Source organism: Neopsephotus bourkii, unplaced genomic scaffold, assembly GCF_033783945.1.
Source record: "Neopsephotus bourkii isolate Nb327-2 ecotype Australia unplaced genomic scaffold, CSIRO-AGI_Nbou_v1 NB_1792, whole genome shotgun sequence".
Lineage (NCBI taxonomy): Eukaryota > Metazoa > Chordata > Aves > Psittaciformes > Psittacidae > Neopsephotus > Neopsephotus bourkii.
Window position 1 is genome coordinate 2352694 of NW_026902266.1, and position 15488 is coordinate 2368181.

At 41.1% G+C, this 15488-nt stretch overlaps 1 protein-coding gene across 6 annotated transcripts in view; it reads left to right on the forward strand.

Moving 5' to 3' along the window:
* RAD51B (RAD51 paralog B) overlaps positions 1–15488 on the forward strand; it is a 457491-nt gene that overhangs the window by 269436 nt on the left and 172567 nt on the right. For all 6 annotated transcript variants that reach the window (XR_009729580.1, XR_009729582.1, XR_009729581.1 and 3 more), the window contains exon 9: positions 2474–2592. Coding sequence is in view for 3 of the 6 variants with exons in the window: in XM_061380317.1 (XP_061236301.1) it covers positions 2474–2592 (119 nt within the window). In the remaining 3 variants the exon portion in view is untranslated. The remainder of the gene's footprint in view (positions 1–2473; positions 2593–15488) is intronic.

The following is a 15488-nucleotide window of genomic DNA, read 5'->3' on the forward strand; positions in this document are numbered from 1 at the left end:
ATGTCCTTTTTATGTTGAGGACACCAGATCTGCACACAATACTCCAAGTGAGGTCTCACGAGAGCAGAGTAAAGGGGCAGGATCACCTCCTTCGACCTGCTGGTCACACTCCTTTTGATGCAGCCCAGGATACGGTTGGCTTTCTGGGCTGCAAGCACACACTAGAGCTGGCTCATGTTCATTTTCTCATCGACCAGCACCCGCAAGTCCTTCTCCTCAGGGCTGCTCTGAATCTCTTCTCTGCCCAACCTGTAGCTGTGCCTGGGATTGCTCCGACCAAGGTGTAGGACCTTGCACTTGGCATGGTTAAACTTCATGAGGTTGGCATCAGCCCACCTCACAAGCGTGTCAAGGTCCCTCTGGATGGCATTCCTTCCCTCCAGCGTATCAACCGAACCACACAGCTTGGTGTCATCGGCAAACTTGCTGAGGGCGCACTCAATCCCACTGTCCATGTCACCAACAAAGATATTGAACAAGATGGGTCCCAACACCAATCCCTGAGGGACACCACTCGTTACTGGTCTCCAGCTGGACATTGAGCCATTGACCACAACTCTTTGTGTGTGGCCATCCAGCCAGTTCTTTATCCACCGAGTGGTCCACCTATCAAATTGATGTCTCTCCAATTTAGAAACAAGGATGTTGCGCAGGACAGTGTCAAACGCTTTGCACAAGTCCAGCTAAATGGTGTCAACTGCCTACCCATCAGTTCCATAGCCCCATCATAGAACATAAGTGAAGAGGAATTATTATGGTCAGCACATCCACTGTAATGGATGTGCTTTTCAAACTATTAGCTTTTTTCAAACTATTAGCTTGAACCAGGTACTTCACTGATTTCTTCTGTAGGTGTTAAACACTTGAAGGCCTAATCCAAATCCAGTTGATGTTAACTGAACCTTGTATTACGTAGTGGGATTGGGGTTTGTTGAAGTATTCAGCTGAATCCTGTATCACGCTACAGTCATTCCAGGCCCTTTTCTTCAGCCTGCTGCTCTCCTCTGCCTAATGCACACTATGTCCTCATTGCTTGCAAGCAACCAGCAGTGATGCAAATTATTATTACTGCATGCCAAAACTTTTGGTATTACACTTTACTGGATATTTTTCCAAAATAAAAGCTTTAGTGACTGAAGTAATTACGTGTCTGCTCTAAATACTGGAGAGGAGAGGAAGTAAAAACCCCACAATCTTGCAAATGTAAAAGCAATGAAGAGTTTTAAACCTGGATCTTTCAGAAGTTCCATAGGACCATGAGATGGCTTTGTCATCTCACTGCAGTATTGCTTCCAAAACCCAGTATTTATAATTTAGGTTTCAACATTAACTGTTGCATTACTGATGATTTTGACAGAAACATAAGCTGCTCTGAAGTTTGCATTGCAGAGTAAGTGTTTGGACTAACTTTAGTTGAGAAGGATTTCATGACTGTCCTCTGGAAGCAATTTCATTTGTTGCCTGATAGATGACAGGAAGTTCCCTGACCTAAATCTAAGTTCTTGTCACTGGTAGCTTTCTAAAAGTATGGACTGTCTGCTTTAAATGGTTTAATTTTCAACTTGCACATGATCGTTTATACCCACATAACTACTGGGATTTTATTTCTGCATTTCTTTCTTTTGTCTGAAGTGTCATTTGAGGTACAAACAAGCCACCCCTCTGTCTCTTCATCTTACACAGAACTTGGGGGGGTGGCAAAGGTGAAGATCTCAGGCACCTACCTGCCTGCATATATGTGTGTGTATATATGAGTCTCTGGTTTTAATAAGAGGAAGCTCAGGTGTAATGGCAGTTCAACAAGCTGGGTCATATGCCATTATTAGAAACACTTCTGTATGTTGTCATTGCTGATTGCAGCAAAGTGCATTTTCCTTCAGTGTTATATGAAGTTCATATGATTTCAGAGACACCAGGATGGTATTTACAGCTAAGGGGCTTTCTTCTTTGCAAATCTTAGAAAATGTATAGGATGCCTGTTGGCATTAAGCAGTGTTCAGATTTTTAGGTTGGGGTATTATGGCACCACATTCTGCTCCTTTAGCTCTCCTTTTTGTTACATCAGTATACGCTGTCACTCCACTGGCCTGCTTCCCTCTCCTCTGTGGCATAGAAAGCTGGTTTGCTGTGGATAGACTACCTAAAGTGGAAAAGGCAAGTGTCCTCCATGCATGGCGCACCTCCAAATATTTAGAAAATGCACCAATCTCTCCAAGAAAGTAGGTACTGCTTTGCAGCATATCCTTAATTCTTGGCATTTTGTCTAGGTATCAGAGAGTGAGATAGAGAACTCACATTGCAGTTGTATAAATAAATAAGAAAGGTAGGACATTCATGGGATAGTGCCATATATTAAGTACCAGTTGTAATTACCTGGCTTAAGGAATGATCCGAGATGACCGATTAGAGTTTCCATGATGAATAATTCTCTGTACCACAGTCCTGATGCCGTTTCTTTCATGTTTGATTCCAGGAGCTTCTGGAAGTGCGAAAAGGGAATCTGGTTGTGTGATAGCAGCCCTTGGCAACACATGGAGTCACAGCGTCAATACCAGGCTCATACTACAATATCATGACTTGCTGACAAGACAGGTGAGAACAAAAAAGAGAGCTTGAATAAAGCTGCAACAGCAGTGCTCAGTCAGATGGGCTGTGTCCTTCAGCCTCTGTGATCATGCCATGTGTTGAGAACCTGGTGCCCTGCAGCCAATTCCTTATTTGGTGTGGGGGCTAATCAGTGTCCTTTTTGTTTTTCAGGGATGGCAAATCCTCCAGTGTCTCCCTGTGTTAGAATGGGCTTAGTCACAGGACCTAGTGTTGACCTGGTGGCACAGGCATACAAACTCCTTGAAGTTTTAGTGCATTTCATGTTGTGGAGATGAAAGGTGTTCCTTAAAAGTAATTCCTACACAGGGTTTTTGGGGCAGGAGTAAGAGGCTAGTGCTTTCATTGCCATGATTTTTTTGCTGTCATTTTTTCCACTCTTTGTGCTAAACTTCAGCTGTGACTGTTAGGACAGGGAGCACTCTGTCTTCTGCAGCTACTGCTTGCAAGTTAAGCTTGATGCCTGCCCCAGCAAGCTTAACTTTGAGCAGTATGGTACTGATTTTCCAGAAGTATGCCTGCAAAAAGAAGAGTACTCACCCGTTTCATTAAGAGACTTCATGTTTTTGAGTGAAATGGAGTAGCATTTTAGACTGCAGTCTTCACCCCTTAATTTAAAAAAAACCTGTGAAAAACTAGGAAGCAAGGCATTGGGGGTTTGGTTGATGGAATAACTTTTTTCTGTTTTTAAAAACACTATAACCCATGATTTCATCTCTCCCTTGGGATATCTGCGGTTATAATCTCTTTTGGCTTTGTCTATTCTGTTTTTGCATTGATGTAACTCTTTCCAAAGGCTGTGACCCTCAGTCATTGATTTTCTGCCTGTTGAAGTAGAGACTTGTCAGAAAAATTTCTCCATCAGATTTGTGCCATCCTTCACCTATAGCATTACTGCCCACATACGTTCAAATTAGTGGTCCTGGTTTTACTGTCACAACATGAGGTTTCTTACTTCTAAGTCTCAGTCTTTAGAGCCTGAGAGCTCTGAAGACTGAGGAGCCTGAGAGCAAGCCATCCCATTTCATTCTGCTCATTAGAAGTAAAACTATAATCATGGCACTTCTGTTCGTGCAAGTAGGCACTGTGAAGCAGTGGTAGTCCCCTGGACTCTGGTAGCAGGCTACGTGTGTCAAATGCAGATAGAAAAGGCATCTTCTGGACTCTCTTCTAAAGCCTGTGCACAGTTGTACCAAAACTGCTGCTGCTCTTGTAAGTTTTCTGTGTTCTGGTCTGTAATGAGTTCTCTTTTTCTACATGTGTGTGCAAAATACAAAGCTGTTCACAAATTTCCTGGATCGTTTTGGAGTAGTGAGGGGTGGAGCTGGCAAAGGGAAAAGGGCAGAAACTGGGCTCTGTGCTAATTCATGATGCTTAAAGTCAGCTAAAAAGGATTAAGAACATTCCTCTGGTGGTGGAAAGGTGGAGCAGTTTTCCTAAAGAACATTAGATGTAGTTTTTCCTGATTTTATTTGAGAATAGATCACAAGTGTATGAAATGTTGTTTTCAGTCTTTTAAAATTCCATTATAAAAAATATACTTTAGTCTGCTTAAAAAAACACCCAGAGTTTCACTCTGTTCCTAACTGGATTTATCAGGTGCACCACCTTGCTTGCATGTGAAGCCACAGGCTCATTTTGTTTTGGTTGAGCAAAAGAACAGAACGTACAGTGAGGGAAAACAACCCCAAAGTGAACATTAAAATATATTGTTAAAAGCAAAGTAATTTGAAACAGAAGTATGATATAAATAGTGATGTGTCTGTGAAGCCCATGAATGAAATGGGATTTATCCATGGTGTCCTGTAAATATTTTCCTGTTGCTGATAGTTGTGTCTTTTTTTAGATAAATTCTCTTTTCTTAGAACTGTAGCTATCTTTCAGCTAGACATGCAGTTTCCAGTTAGAGGAAGGCATCTGGAATTACAGTACCTGTAGCAGCACTGTATTGATCAAATTACTGTAGTTTTACACACATAAGTTCTTTTATAATTGCTTTACAGCCACTTTCAGGAATAAATTTTGAATAAAGGTAGCTCAGTTCTTGAGATGCCATTTCAGTCATCATAAGGTGGTTCTGCCAGGAGGTATCGGATATCAGTGCTTTGAAACTCAGCACTTTTTAAGGAAGCTTAACTTGGAGGTCCAGAACTTCTCAAGTCAGTAATCACGTCTACAAATTCTCATATTACTGCATTAAAAAAAAAAAGAAAAAAGAAAAAAGGAAGCCTATGATTATGTGTGTAGTCTTGGTTTTAAAGCGAAATTCTGCCCCAGGAAATTACTGAAAGCACACGGTTGTTCTAGAGATTTGGGTGAAAAGTAGTGCAAAAACCAGGTTTTCCCTACCTTTCATTAGTTGTAACCTTGCAGAATCAATATAGTGTAAGGAATAACCTGTGTTTTGTTCCGACTGAGACAGTGGACACAATTTTTTCTTTCAAAAGCCAAAATTCATTCTTTCTTTGGTCACTTGACCTCCTGAAGATGTTCTCCCTGGCTCTACTTTCTCTCTGTCTTTCCCTGGAGGTGCTGAGGCAGTGGTGCTAGTTTGAGCGATCCTCTCCTACATCCAGCTTCTGTGGTAGTAGAACCAGTGCACTAATCCTTGTTGGGAAATCCTACCCATTGAAAGTACCTCTTAGAATCATAGAACAGTTAGGCTTGGAAACGACCTTAAGATCATCTAGTTCCAACCCCCCCTGCCACCCGTGTCACCTAAGGCTCTGTCCAACCTTGCCTTGAATACTGCCAGGGATGGAGCATTCACAGCTTCCCTGGACACCCCATTCCAGTGCCTCACCACCCTAACAGGAAAGAATTTCCTCCTTATATCCAATGTAAACTTCCCCTGTTTAAGTTTTAACCCATTACCCCTTGTCCTGCCACTACTCTTGAGATGCATGGGGCCACGAGGCCCAAGGGTGGTATTCTTCAAAACATGAGGTGATAATGTAATTGTTAACGAGGATTCAACAAAACCGTTTTCCAGAACTATAGTATTTTCTGGACAGAAGAGGCCCCTGCATTACTAGTGTTCTTAGTCATGCAGGTTTTCCTTTCTGGGAAAGCTTGGGGGTGTAGTCCCTGTTCCTGAAACTCTGGGGAATGCCAGGGCTGCAGATGGCAGAACAAGTATGCAATAAATCTAGGGGAAGTAAGCATAGAATTCCTACACCGTATTTTTTTTTTATATATTAAGTAAAAAATCCCTTTATTTTGTTTGTCCAGCAGACATTTTTTCAGCCAGCTATCCATTTTTCCACCCCACCCTCCGTACGTCTGGTGAACATTTATAAGACAGCAGCCAATTCAGCAAAATAATGGTATTTCTGGGACATCCAGCCTGCTTTAAAATCAGTTAGGTTTCCATTATTGCTTGGATGGGAACAGGTTTCTGAACAAACACATGAACTTTCCTCTTTTTGCCCACTTCTAGAAGCCAATGTTCTGGTTTTTGTTTCCTCCAGGACAGAAGCAATGCAACTAGGGGAGGGCAGAAGGAGGTTTACCGTCTTCAGTTAAATTCATTATGCCATCAAAACCCACAAGTATGGACAACAATAGGAGTCTTTTAACTGCTGAAGTGAGGCTGAGCTGCACATGTTCCACAGTGGCATAAAGGGTTGGGAGAACATGGGAAAATTTAATTGTTTCACATAAGTGGGTTTATGAAGGGAGTTTATTATTCTCTTTATGGATACTGATACTTTGTTGTCCCTAAGCACTCTTATGAGTAGTTGACCGTAACATTTGTTTTCCTGAAAACTGTACATAAACGTGCAGACTCTTAAAGTTTCAGCTGAAACCAATGGGGCTACACTAAAACACTAGAAACTGTCAGCCTCTTCAGTTACACTTATGTGTATAATTATCCTTCTTTCCTGAGCTGCAGTCAGCAGGCTCCAAGGTTACTGTGCTCCTGTGTGCTCAGCTGTCTTTGGGGAACAGCATGGTAGGGTTTAATACGTTGACATGCTATATTTAATGGTTTGTTCTTCTCTGTTGGAGACAGGGTGCTGGATTAGGTAAGGCACTGGTCAGATCTGGTATGGCAACTACTATGGGCCTGGTCTATTTGATAGTTTTCATGGGATTTGTGAGACTCATAGTATTGTGTTAATGTCTGTAATGCGTTTTGAAATTCTCAGATGGAAAGTGCACATAGATTTGTTATTTTGTAACAAATCAGTGTTTTCCTATGGTATTTTCACGAAAGAGCGTTTAGAATCATCGAATAATTTAGTTTGGAAAAGACCTTTATGATCATCGAGTCCAACGATTTACTGAGCACTGCCAAGCCCACCACTGAACCATGTCCCTAAGCACCACATCTACACGTCTTTCAAATACCTCCAGGGATGGTGACTCAACCACTCCCCTGGACAGCCTGTTCCAATGCTTGGCAATACTTTAAATGAAGAAATCTTTCCTTAAATACAGTCTAAACCTCCTCTGGTGCAACTTGAGGCTGTTTCCTCTTGTCCTATCACTTGTTACTTGGCAAGAGACCAACACCCACCTCTCTCCATCTTCATTTCAGATAGCTGTAGAGAGTGATAAGGTGTCCTCTGAGCCTCCTTTTCTCCAAGCTAAACAACCCCAGTTCCCTCACCCATTCCTCATAAAACTTGTGCTCCAGGCCCTTCACCAGTTTCAATTCCCTTCTCTTGACCTGCTACAGCACCTCAGCATCTTTTTTGTAGCGAGGGATCCAGAACTGAAAACAGTATTCAAGGTGCAGCCTCACCAGTGCTGAGTACAGCGGGATGACCACTGCCCTGGTCCTGCTGGCTACACTATATCTCATACAGGCCAGGATGCAGTTGGCCTTCTTATCTGCCTGAGCACAAGTTGGCTTATGTTCAGCCAGGTCCCTTTCCACCAAGCACATTTCCAGTCACTCTTCCCCAGACCCATAGCTTTGCATGGAGTTGTTGTGACGCAAGTGCAGAACCCGGCACTTTGCCTTGTTCGGCATCGTAGCATTGGTAAGAGCCCATTGATGCAGCTTGTCCAGATCCCTCTGCAGAGCCTTCTTAACCTCCAGCAGATCAACATTCCCACCCAACTTGGTGTCATCTGCAAACTTACTGAGGGTGCACTTGATCCCCTCATCCAGACCATTGATAAGGAAGTTAAACAGAACTGACCCTGGTACTGAGCCCTGGGGAACACCACTTGTGACTGACCACCAGTATTCTTTGGGCCCAGACATCCAGCCATTTTTTTACCTAGTGAAGAGTATGCTTGTCCAAGCCATGAGCAGTGGGTTTCTGCAGGAGAATGCTGTGGGAAACAGTGTCAAAGGCTTTAGTAAAATCCAGATAAGGTGCACAGCCTTGTCCTCACACGCTAAGCAGGTCACCTTGTCACGGAAGAAGATCAGGTCAGTCAAACAGGACCTGCCTTTCAAAAACCTGTGATGACTGTCCCTGATCACCTGGTTGTCCTGTATGTGTTGTGTGATGACACTCAAGATGATCTACTCCATAACCTTCCCTGGCACTGAGGTCAGACTGACAGGCCTGTAGTTCCCTGGATTCTCCTTCTGGCCCTTCCTGTAGACAGGCATCGCATTTGCAAACTTCCAGTCCACTGGGACCTCTGTGGTTAGCCAGGACTGATGAAATAGAAATAAAATACAAACAGCATAGAGGTGTTTTCTTCTATAGTTTTGTAGGAGTTATAGCTACCTACTAAATGATAGAAAGTGGCTTGGTGAGCACTTCTGCCAGCACCCTTAGTACCATTGGGTAGATCCCATCCAGCTCCACAGACTGATGTGTGTCTAAGTGGTGTTAACAAGTTGCTAACCATTTCCCCTGGGATTATGGCAGCTTCTCTCAGCTCCCCATCCCTGTTTTTCAGCTCAGGGGTCTGGATACCACAGAACAACTGGTCTTGTTATTAAAATATGGGCTGAAGCTTTCAATCCGTACCAGGTGAGCTGCTGCGCAGCAGTTTTCCTGCTTCAGGTAAAATTATTCAAATGCATACGTATATGTTGACTCATTCTTAAAAAACAAAAGTAAACAAAACCCCTTCTCTCATTCAGATTACTGCCAGACATAACTTTTGTACTCTCCTTGGTTACAGACCAGCTGTTTTGTCTCGCTCTGCTTACTATTGTATGAATAAGCCCTGAATAAGCATTCCAAAATTGCAATGGTGAAGTAACCATGGTACTTGCTGGTGAAGAGAAAGGCTGGGAGAGAGCCAAGGGGGATGGGGATGAAGTTTGACATTTATGTGACCTGCTAAGGCTAACTGCCATGATTCTTTACCTTAAATTTGTTGTATTTTTAGTGAAGCAGTTCTTTGAAATTGTACAGATGTTTGGCTGTAACTCTACCAGTCATTATGAAAATATATTGAAAATAGAAAAAATGTAACTTGTTGCAGTTGTTCAGGGCTTAAGTGAGACCAGGTTTATCTCTCCCCGTAAAACATTGAAAGTAGTTATTATGTGGACTTTCTGGCTGTTGGGTAGCTGTCCCATTTTAAAGATAACATCAGGTGAGGTTTTCATCCATAAAAAAGGAAAGCAAATAAGTTACAGTAAATAAAACAATTTCAAACAAAGCATGTAGGCGGTGGAGAAGAAACATACACCAAGTACCACCATCCGGGGTTAACACTTGCTAAATTTTGCCTTAACAATCTGAAGGATAGCAAGTACAGTAATATAGTTTGAAAATGGCATCCATCTTTTTTTGTGTCAAAACAGGAAAGGAGATTGTAGCCTTATACTCACTATAAAGGGCTCCAATTACTTTGGTGAGATGGTAATATTTGCTGGGGAGAAAGAAGCAGTGAAATGTAATCGGACAGAACATGTTAGGGGTTGGGCTAGATGATCTGAAAGGGCGCCTTCCAACAAAACTATTCTATGGTTCTGTATACTGAAATCTCTCTGATATGGGAAGAAGGTCTGATAGAAATAAAATGCAAACAGCATAGATGTGGTTTTTTTCTATTAGCTGTGCAGCAACTATAGCTACCTACTAAAGCAAATGGGGAAAGAAAAAAAAGATACTTTAGTAAAGTTAAACATCATTTTGGAGTTGGATGGGGAAGACAGAGATGGCCACTGGCATTGAGAAATGCAGACAGAAAGTTTTTAACTACTTCAGTGGGAGCAGAGGAGAAGGTAGTTCAGTCTTTGACACCTTGGGCCAAGAAAGAGCCCATAGAGAACTGGGCAATGAAATAAGTGTTTGGTCAGAGGTGACTAGGGATGTTTGAAGGTTGCCATTGTTATGTGTGAGGCAAGAAGTATTGTCTTCTACTGATCTAGAAGCTGGGGATACGCAAAAAAGAAGTCCCAGTACCCTAAAGAAGTAAGATGAAAGCTGTGTGTGTGAGTTTTTAGTGAAAGTATTAAGAGAAGTGAAGTGCCATTCAGCAGCTGTGAGCCATGTTGGGAAAACCTGTCTCTATGCACTACACGAACCATGTGCATTGTACGGTCATGCAGATCATTTACACAGTACAATACTTTTTTTTCCCAAGTGTTTTAACATGAGAAAATCTGCAGATGGTGGTGGATAAGGAGGTCCAGTAAACAGTGGTGGAAAAGGGATGTGGCTATTGGGTTGGTTTAAAATAGAAGCGGTTTAAAGTGTGTTCTAAGCCATCCTATTATATAATGTGATAGACATCATATGGAAAATCAGCACTGTGAAAACATAAAAAGAAATTTTAATTCTTTTATTTAAGATAAGCATGCAGGCTTGGGGTCATACCAGGGGTAGGAAATTTTGCAGGAAAATATAATTTTTTTAAGGTGAGATTAGTTTTTTATGGTTCTCCGTTACAGAGTATGCTGCTTTTGAAGAACTAGCTGTGGAAAGACTGCAGGAGCATGTATTTGAATTCTGCCAGTCCTTCCATTTAAATAAATGGGTTTTTCCTAGGATACACAGTTTACTTCAGAGACTTCTGCCTCACCACTGCTATTGTTTGGATATTTTGAATTGAGACACAATCAAAGGTTGCTATGGCCTCAAATTTCCATGCATGGGTACAAACCACATCCTTTAAAATACATAAATGAGAAACTTAAGGGTCTTTTTCTGGTTGAATAGTTTCGAGACTAGACTGATAGCTCTTATGACAGAAATCTGTTGCTTATCCATAGATCATATCCAAGTGTAAGCAGTTTGAACTTGAGTTGCATGTGAACAGGATGAAATTGGACACAATGCACAACTGCAGAATAAACAGATGATTATTGACACAGTATGATACTGACTCAATCCAGCAGAAGTGCCAAATGAAAGGGTGCCATAAAAACAGAGAAGGTTCACTAGGTCACCTGCTTTCTGGCTTGTGTGTTTGTTCATGTCTCTGTTTGCAGTAAGCTTCCTTCTTACTAAACTTATGGGTATGGTCACACAATATAAACATCACTATATCCCTGTCTAAATTAAATAGAACTGGATTTATGTCCCTCTTCTCTTAACAGGACACTTTTATATAAAGAAAAATATTTCCATCATTCTTGCACAAGAATTCATTTACTCTGGTGCCTTTGTAACACTTACCAGTTTATCTAAGAATCTAAATAGAAATGAAAGAACACTAGATAAAATAGAAAAGGACAGAAGAAAACCTTTAATTCATCTTTTTCTCTGACAGTTTTTTAATAAGCATGGCAAGTTTTCTTAATGAAGATTATTTTAACGTCAGATTGACAAAATATAGCAGCAGCTGTGCAAACTTCAGTCTCATAGATCTGTAGCTCAGAGCATCCTGAACAGAGCAGCAGGAACAGCTGTGAGGCAGAGAGGCAAATCCAGTCATGAAGTTACACTCTGTCTTCATACCAAGGCTGGGGCAGCAGTGGGTACTTTTGACTGTGGTGTCAAAGATACCAGCGGTGGTATCTTTGACTGATAGTCCAGTCAGCTCTCAGAGGAGACACCTTTTTGGTTGCTGCTAACCTACACCAGTTAAAAGTTAACCATCTCATATTATGTTATGTATTTTTTAATTACTATGCAAGCATAGTAATCCATAAGAAGAATGTGGACCTGCTTGAGTTAGTCCAAAGGAGGGCCATGAAGATGATCAGAGGGCTGGAAACAGGCTGAGAGAGTTGGGCTTATTCAGCCTGGAGAAGGCTCAAGGGAGACCTTGTAACAGTCTTCCAATACTTAAAGGGGGCCTACAAGAAAGCTGGTGAGGGACTTTTTACAAGGACAGGTAGTGACAGGACACGCTTTAAACTGAAAGAGAGGAGATTTAGATGAGATTATAGGAAAAAATTCTTCATTCACGAGTGTGCTGAGGAGGCACTGGCACAGTCTGCCCAGAGAAGCTGTGGCTGCCCCCATCCCTGGTAGTCTTTCAAAGCCAAGTTGGATGGGGCTTTGAGCCTCCTGGTCTAGCGGAAGGTGTCCCTGCCCTTGGCAGGGATGGATGGAACTATATGATCTTTAAGGTCCAAAACTATTCTATGATTCTATGATTCATGTTATTAATCAGATAGAAATTCTTAGAAATCAGGGCTATGTCTCCCGTTCTTTATTGGGAGCTACTTAAAGGTCAAGACAGGAGGGGTAAGATTACTGTAACAAAATCTTCTGAATATAAACAGAGAGCTTCACTCTCTGACGCTGTTAACCCAACGCCCTTTACAAACACTGTATTTACAGTTCACTAAAACAGCTTAAAAATGGGAGATAGAAAGAACCAGATATGACTTTCAGACTGTGGTCTGAATTGCCTGAAGAATGCTCTGTTTGTAAGCTTAAGTCCCTTGGCGGAGAGGGAATGAACACAAATTCCCATCCTGTTTATACAGAATCACTTTTCTGGTTTTGATTGGACTTCAGTCTGAGTTTTCCCCTGAAAACAGAATGGAACTAACCTAGGGCAGATTTTCTTCTCCTCAATATCTGAAGAGTCATTGCTCCTACCATCAGAGTGGCAGCAACCAAAGTTGTTTATCCTTGCAATGCCTTGGCATTTTTTTGTTTCAGTTTAGTTTAGTTTTGGTCTAGTTTGGTTTCTTTGTTGGGGGAGGGGGCCAGGGTCTGTGTGTTGCAGTTTTTTGTTTGGTTGGTTGTTGTTTAGTTTTGCTTTTTTTTTTTTAATTTAAAAACAAGCAAACTAAAATGCCTGACTCAAATTTAAATGTTTCTGATTCAGAAAAGTTCTGCTAATATATATGAATTATATATATATATTCTGGAATATAGTATACTTAAAGCTTGCAGGCATTCTTAATAGTGAAAAAGGTCAGAATATCATTATAAAGGAACTGGACAATCTTAAGTAGTAAAAATATAGTAGACTATAAGTTTATAATAGAAATAATCTGTAAAATTGGGCATTACAGATGAGTTTCTGTGTGATATAAAGAGCACACAAGCTCACAGTGAGGCTGATACTGGAGTGGTTTAGTATATCACAGGAAAACTAATTTGACAGTGTAATGTAATTATGAAAAGGGTCTGTGCTATCCTAGAGTAGTTCAGGCAAGGTGTTTTCAAAGGAAAGCGAAAAGTGTTTGTACTGTTGTGGAAAAGCACTGGGGACATCTCTGGAATAATGTATTTGGCCTGAACATTTGTGTTCAAGCTACTATCTTCTTCTTTCTTCTCCTTCTAATTACTATCTTCTCAGGTAAGGGTAAGTCCTACAGAGAATATATTTATTGACATAGCAACAAGTTTGAGCTGTCACTGGTAATAAAAATAAACCTCAGACAAAGTTCTAAAACCAGACAAACTTTGACATACTGCCTTCAATGGGCAAAATTCATTGCATCTTCTGAGCAAAGCAAGGGATCACACATGATCCCCATATTCAGGCATTGCAACCTTTATGATGCTCTAAACATTTTAAGGGAGAATCATCTTAGGGTCTTTTATATCTAGGATATTATACTTTGAACTTACATTTTTGCCTTTATGAATCGAAGGTTGTTGAACTGTTCTAGATTAACAGCCCAGGAGAATGACAGCCAGTGAGCAGCATTCAGAATCTCTTTTACAGAAAACTGTTTTCTTTGGTTCAGCCTTAACAGAGTATCTACCCTGGGTAGGATCAATTAATCTAGAGGGATTTGCTCCACACAGACTTTTTGATCTTTGACTCTGCAATTCCTGTCTGTGGTATCAGTGCCCTTAGGTGTGATCTAAAAACACGCTGTAAAAAAAGAAATCTTAACTGCTTAGGCAGTGAATAAAGGCTACTACTTAAGGAATAAGAACAATTTTGACATACCACTGTCTGAGATAGACTGTCCCTTAAAACGGATATTTTGATGGTCTTCAGTGTTGGTGACCTGTTGAGAGCTGCCTGGCCAACTTTATCGTGTTTGTGCATCATATTGCATCAATAACATAATAAAATACAGTATTTTCACAATACTACCTTCCCCTGGACTGATTGTTGTGACTGTTGGAAAAATACAATGGGATTTTAGGACATCTGCTCAATCAGGAGTGGAAAGGATGAGTCCAGGAGATGGTGGTGCATTGTACCCTATTGCAGAAACACTGGAAAATGCTTGTGACTAAAAAGTAAAAGGCAGCATAAATAGCTACCTGAGCCATCCTGATTCCAACTCTCACAGGTAGTACTTATACTGTACTTTGATTAGGGGTACATATTAACAGAAAACAGTAAATTTCTCAGTCCATGTTGAAGTTCAGAGTTTCTGATAGACATGATTCATGGATCACTTCAACTTGCCAGATACTGGTAGGAAGTACTGTGACGTGCAACTCAGTTAATGAATGGCATGACTTCTTCCTTGACTTTTCATACCGGAACAATACTAAATTGGAAAGAACTAATCAGGTCACTTGTCAATAAATGCCCTTGTCTCATCAAAAAGGTGGCAGAGCTAGGTTGTAATGTAGTGCTTGAGGCACTAGTGAGGTTCTCCACTGGAAAGAGCTCATCTGATTTATCTTGGGTTTGCAAGGGCCTTTTACATGTGCATCACAGCAATGGCTCGTGGTCTCCCTTACCAGTTGTTTCCTACGAGTGAGCCATGAGTCTCTGGCAGAAGTTCTTGCGCTAGTCCTGTGTGAACAGTCAGCCCTTGCTGCTTCTGCCATTTGACTTCTGCTATTTGGCTGTGCAGATGTCCCTGCAGTTGAGGGTGTTCATGTGCTCCACAGCACTGCACTTTAAGCTATGGAGTTTAGGTTGCAAAGACACCTGATCTGGCCTTATACAGAGCTCATAGTGGTCCAGGCAGTTTGGCTTAGAGTCTGAGCTAATAAAGCCTTATCAGGCCTGAGCCAGCACTTCTGTTTTACTCAGCAAATCCATTTTTCTGACCCAAATTGTGTGTTTGTTCTTCACTGTTATTTCTCTTATTATCACTATTTATTTATCTAATAATAAAATAAAACTCTGTACCCATAGTCATTTCAAGCTGCAGAAAGTCATCTAATCCCCTCTTAGCTTGTGTTGATATTTCCAGCTGGATGTGGTACATCTACCAAACCCAAGAGAAAACTACTTTTTCCTCCTGTTTTCATACAGGAGTTTTACTTCTCACATATGGTCTTATAATGGCCATTTCAGTCTTTGTTTGAAAGCAGGCTGAAAAGAGAAAATAAAAGTGTAAATTAGCACAAAGAGTTTCTTACTCATCTAAATTAGTTCGAATTAAATCTGGAAGAAAAATAAAGTTAAGCAACTTCCTGTCAGCAGTGCAAGAAGGGTGGCCATTTGAGTGCCGGAGCAGGAAGGTAGAGGGTGAGAGATTTTTTTTCATCATTTTTTCCCTACAGTTGTGCATTTTTTTTGCTAGAGCTACATTTTTGTCCTTTGAGCATGACAAAATCACTTTTCAAAAGTTCACACATAGTTAATGCCCACAGACCAATCTGAATTTCTCAAGCATAATCCCC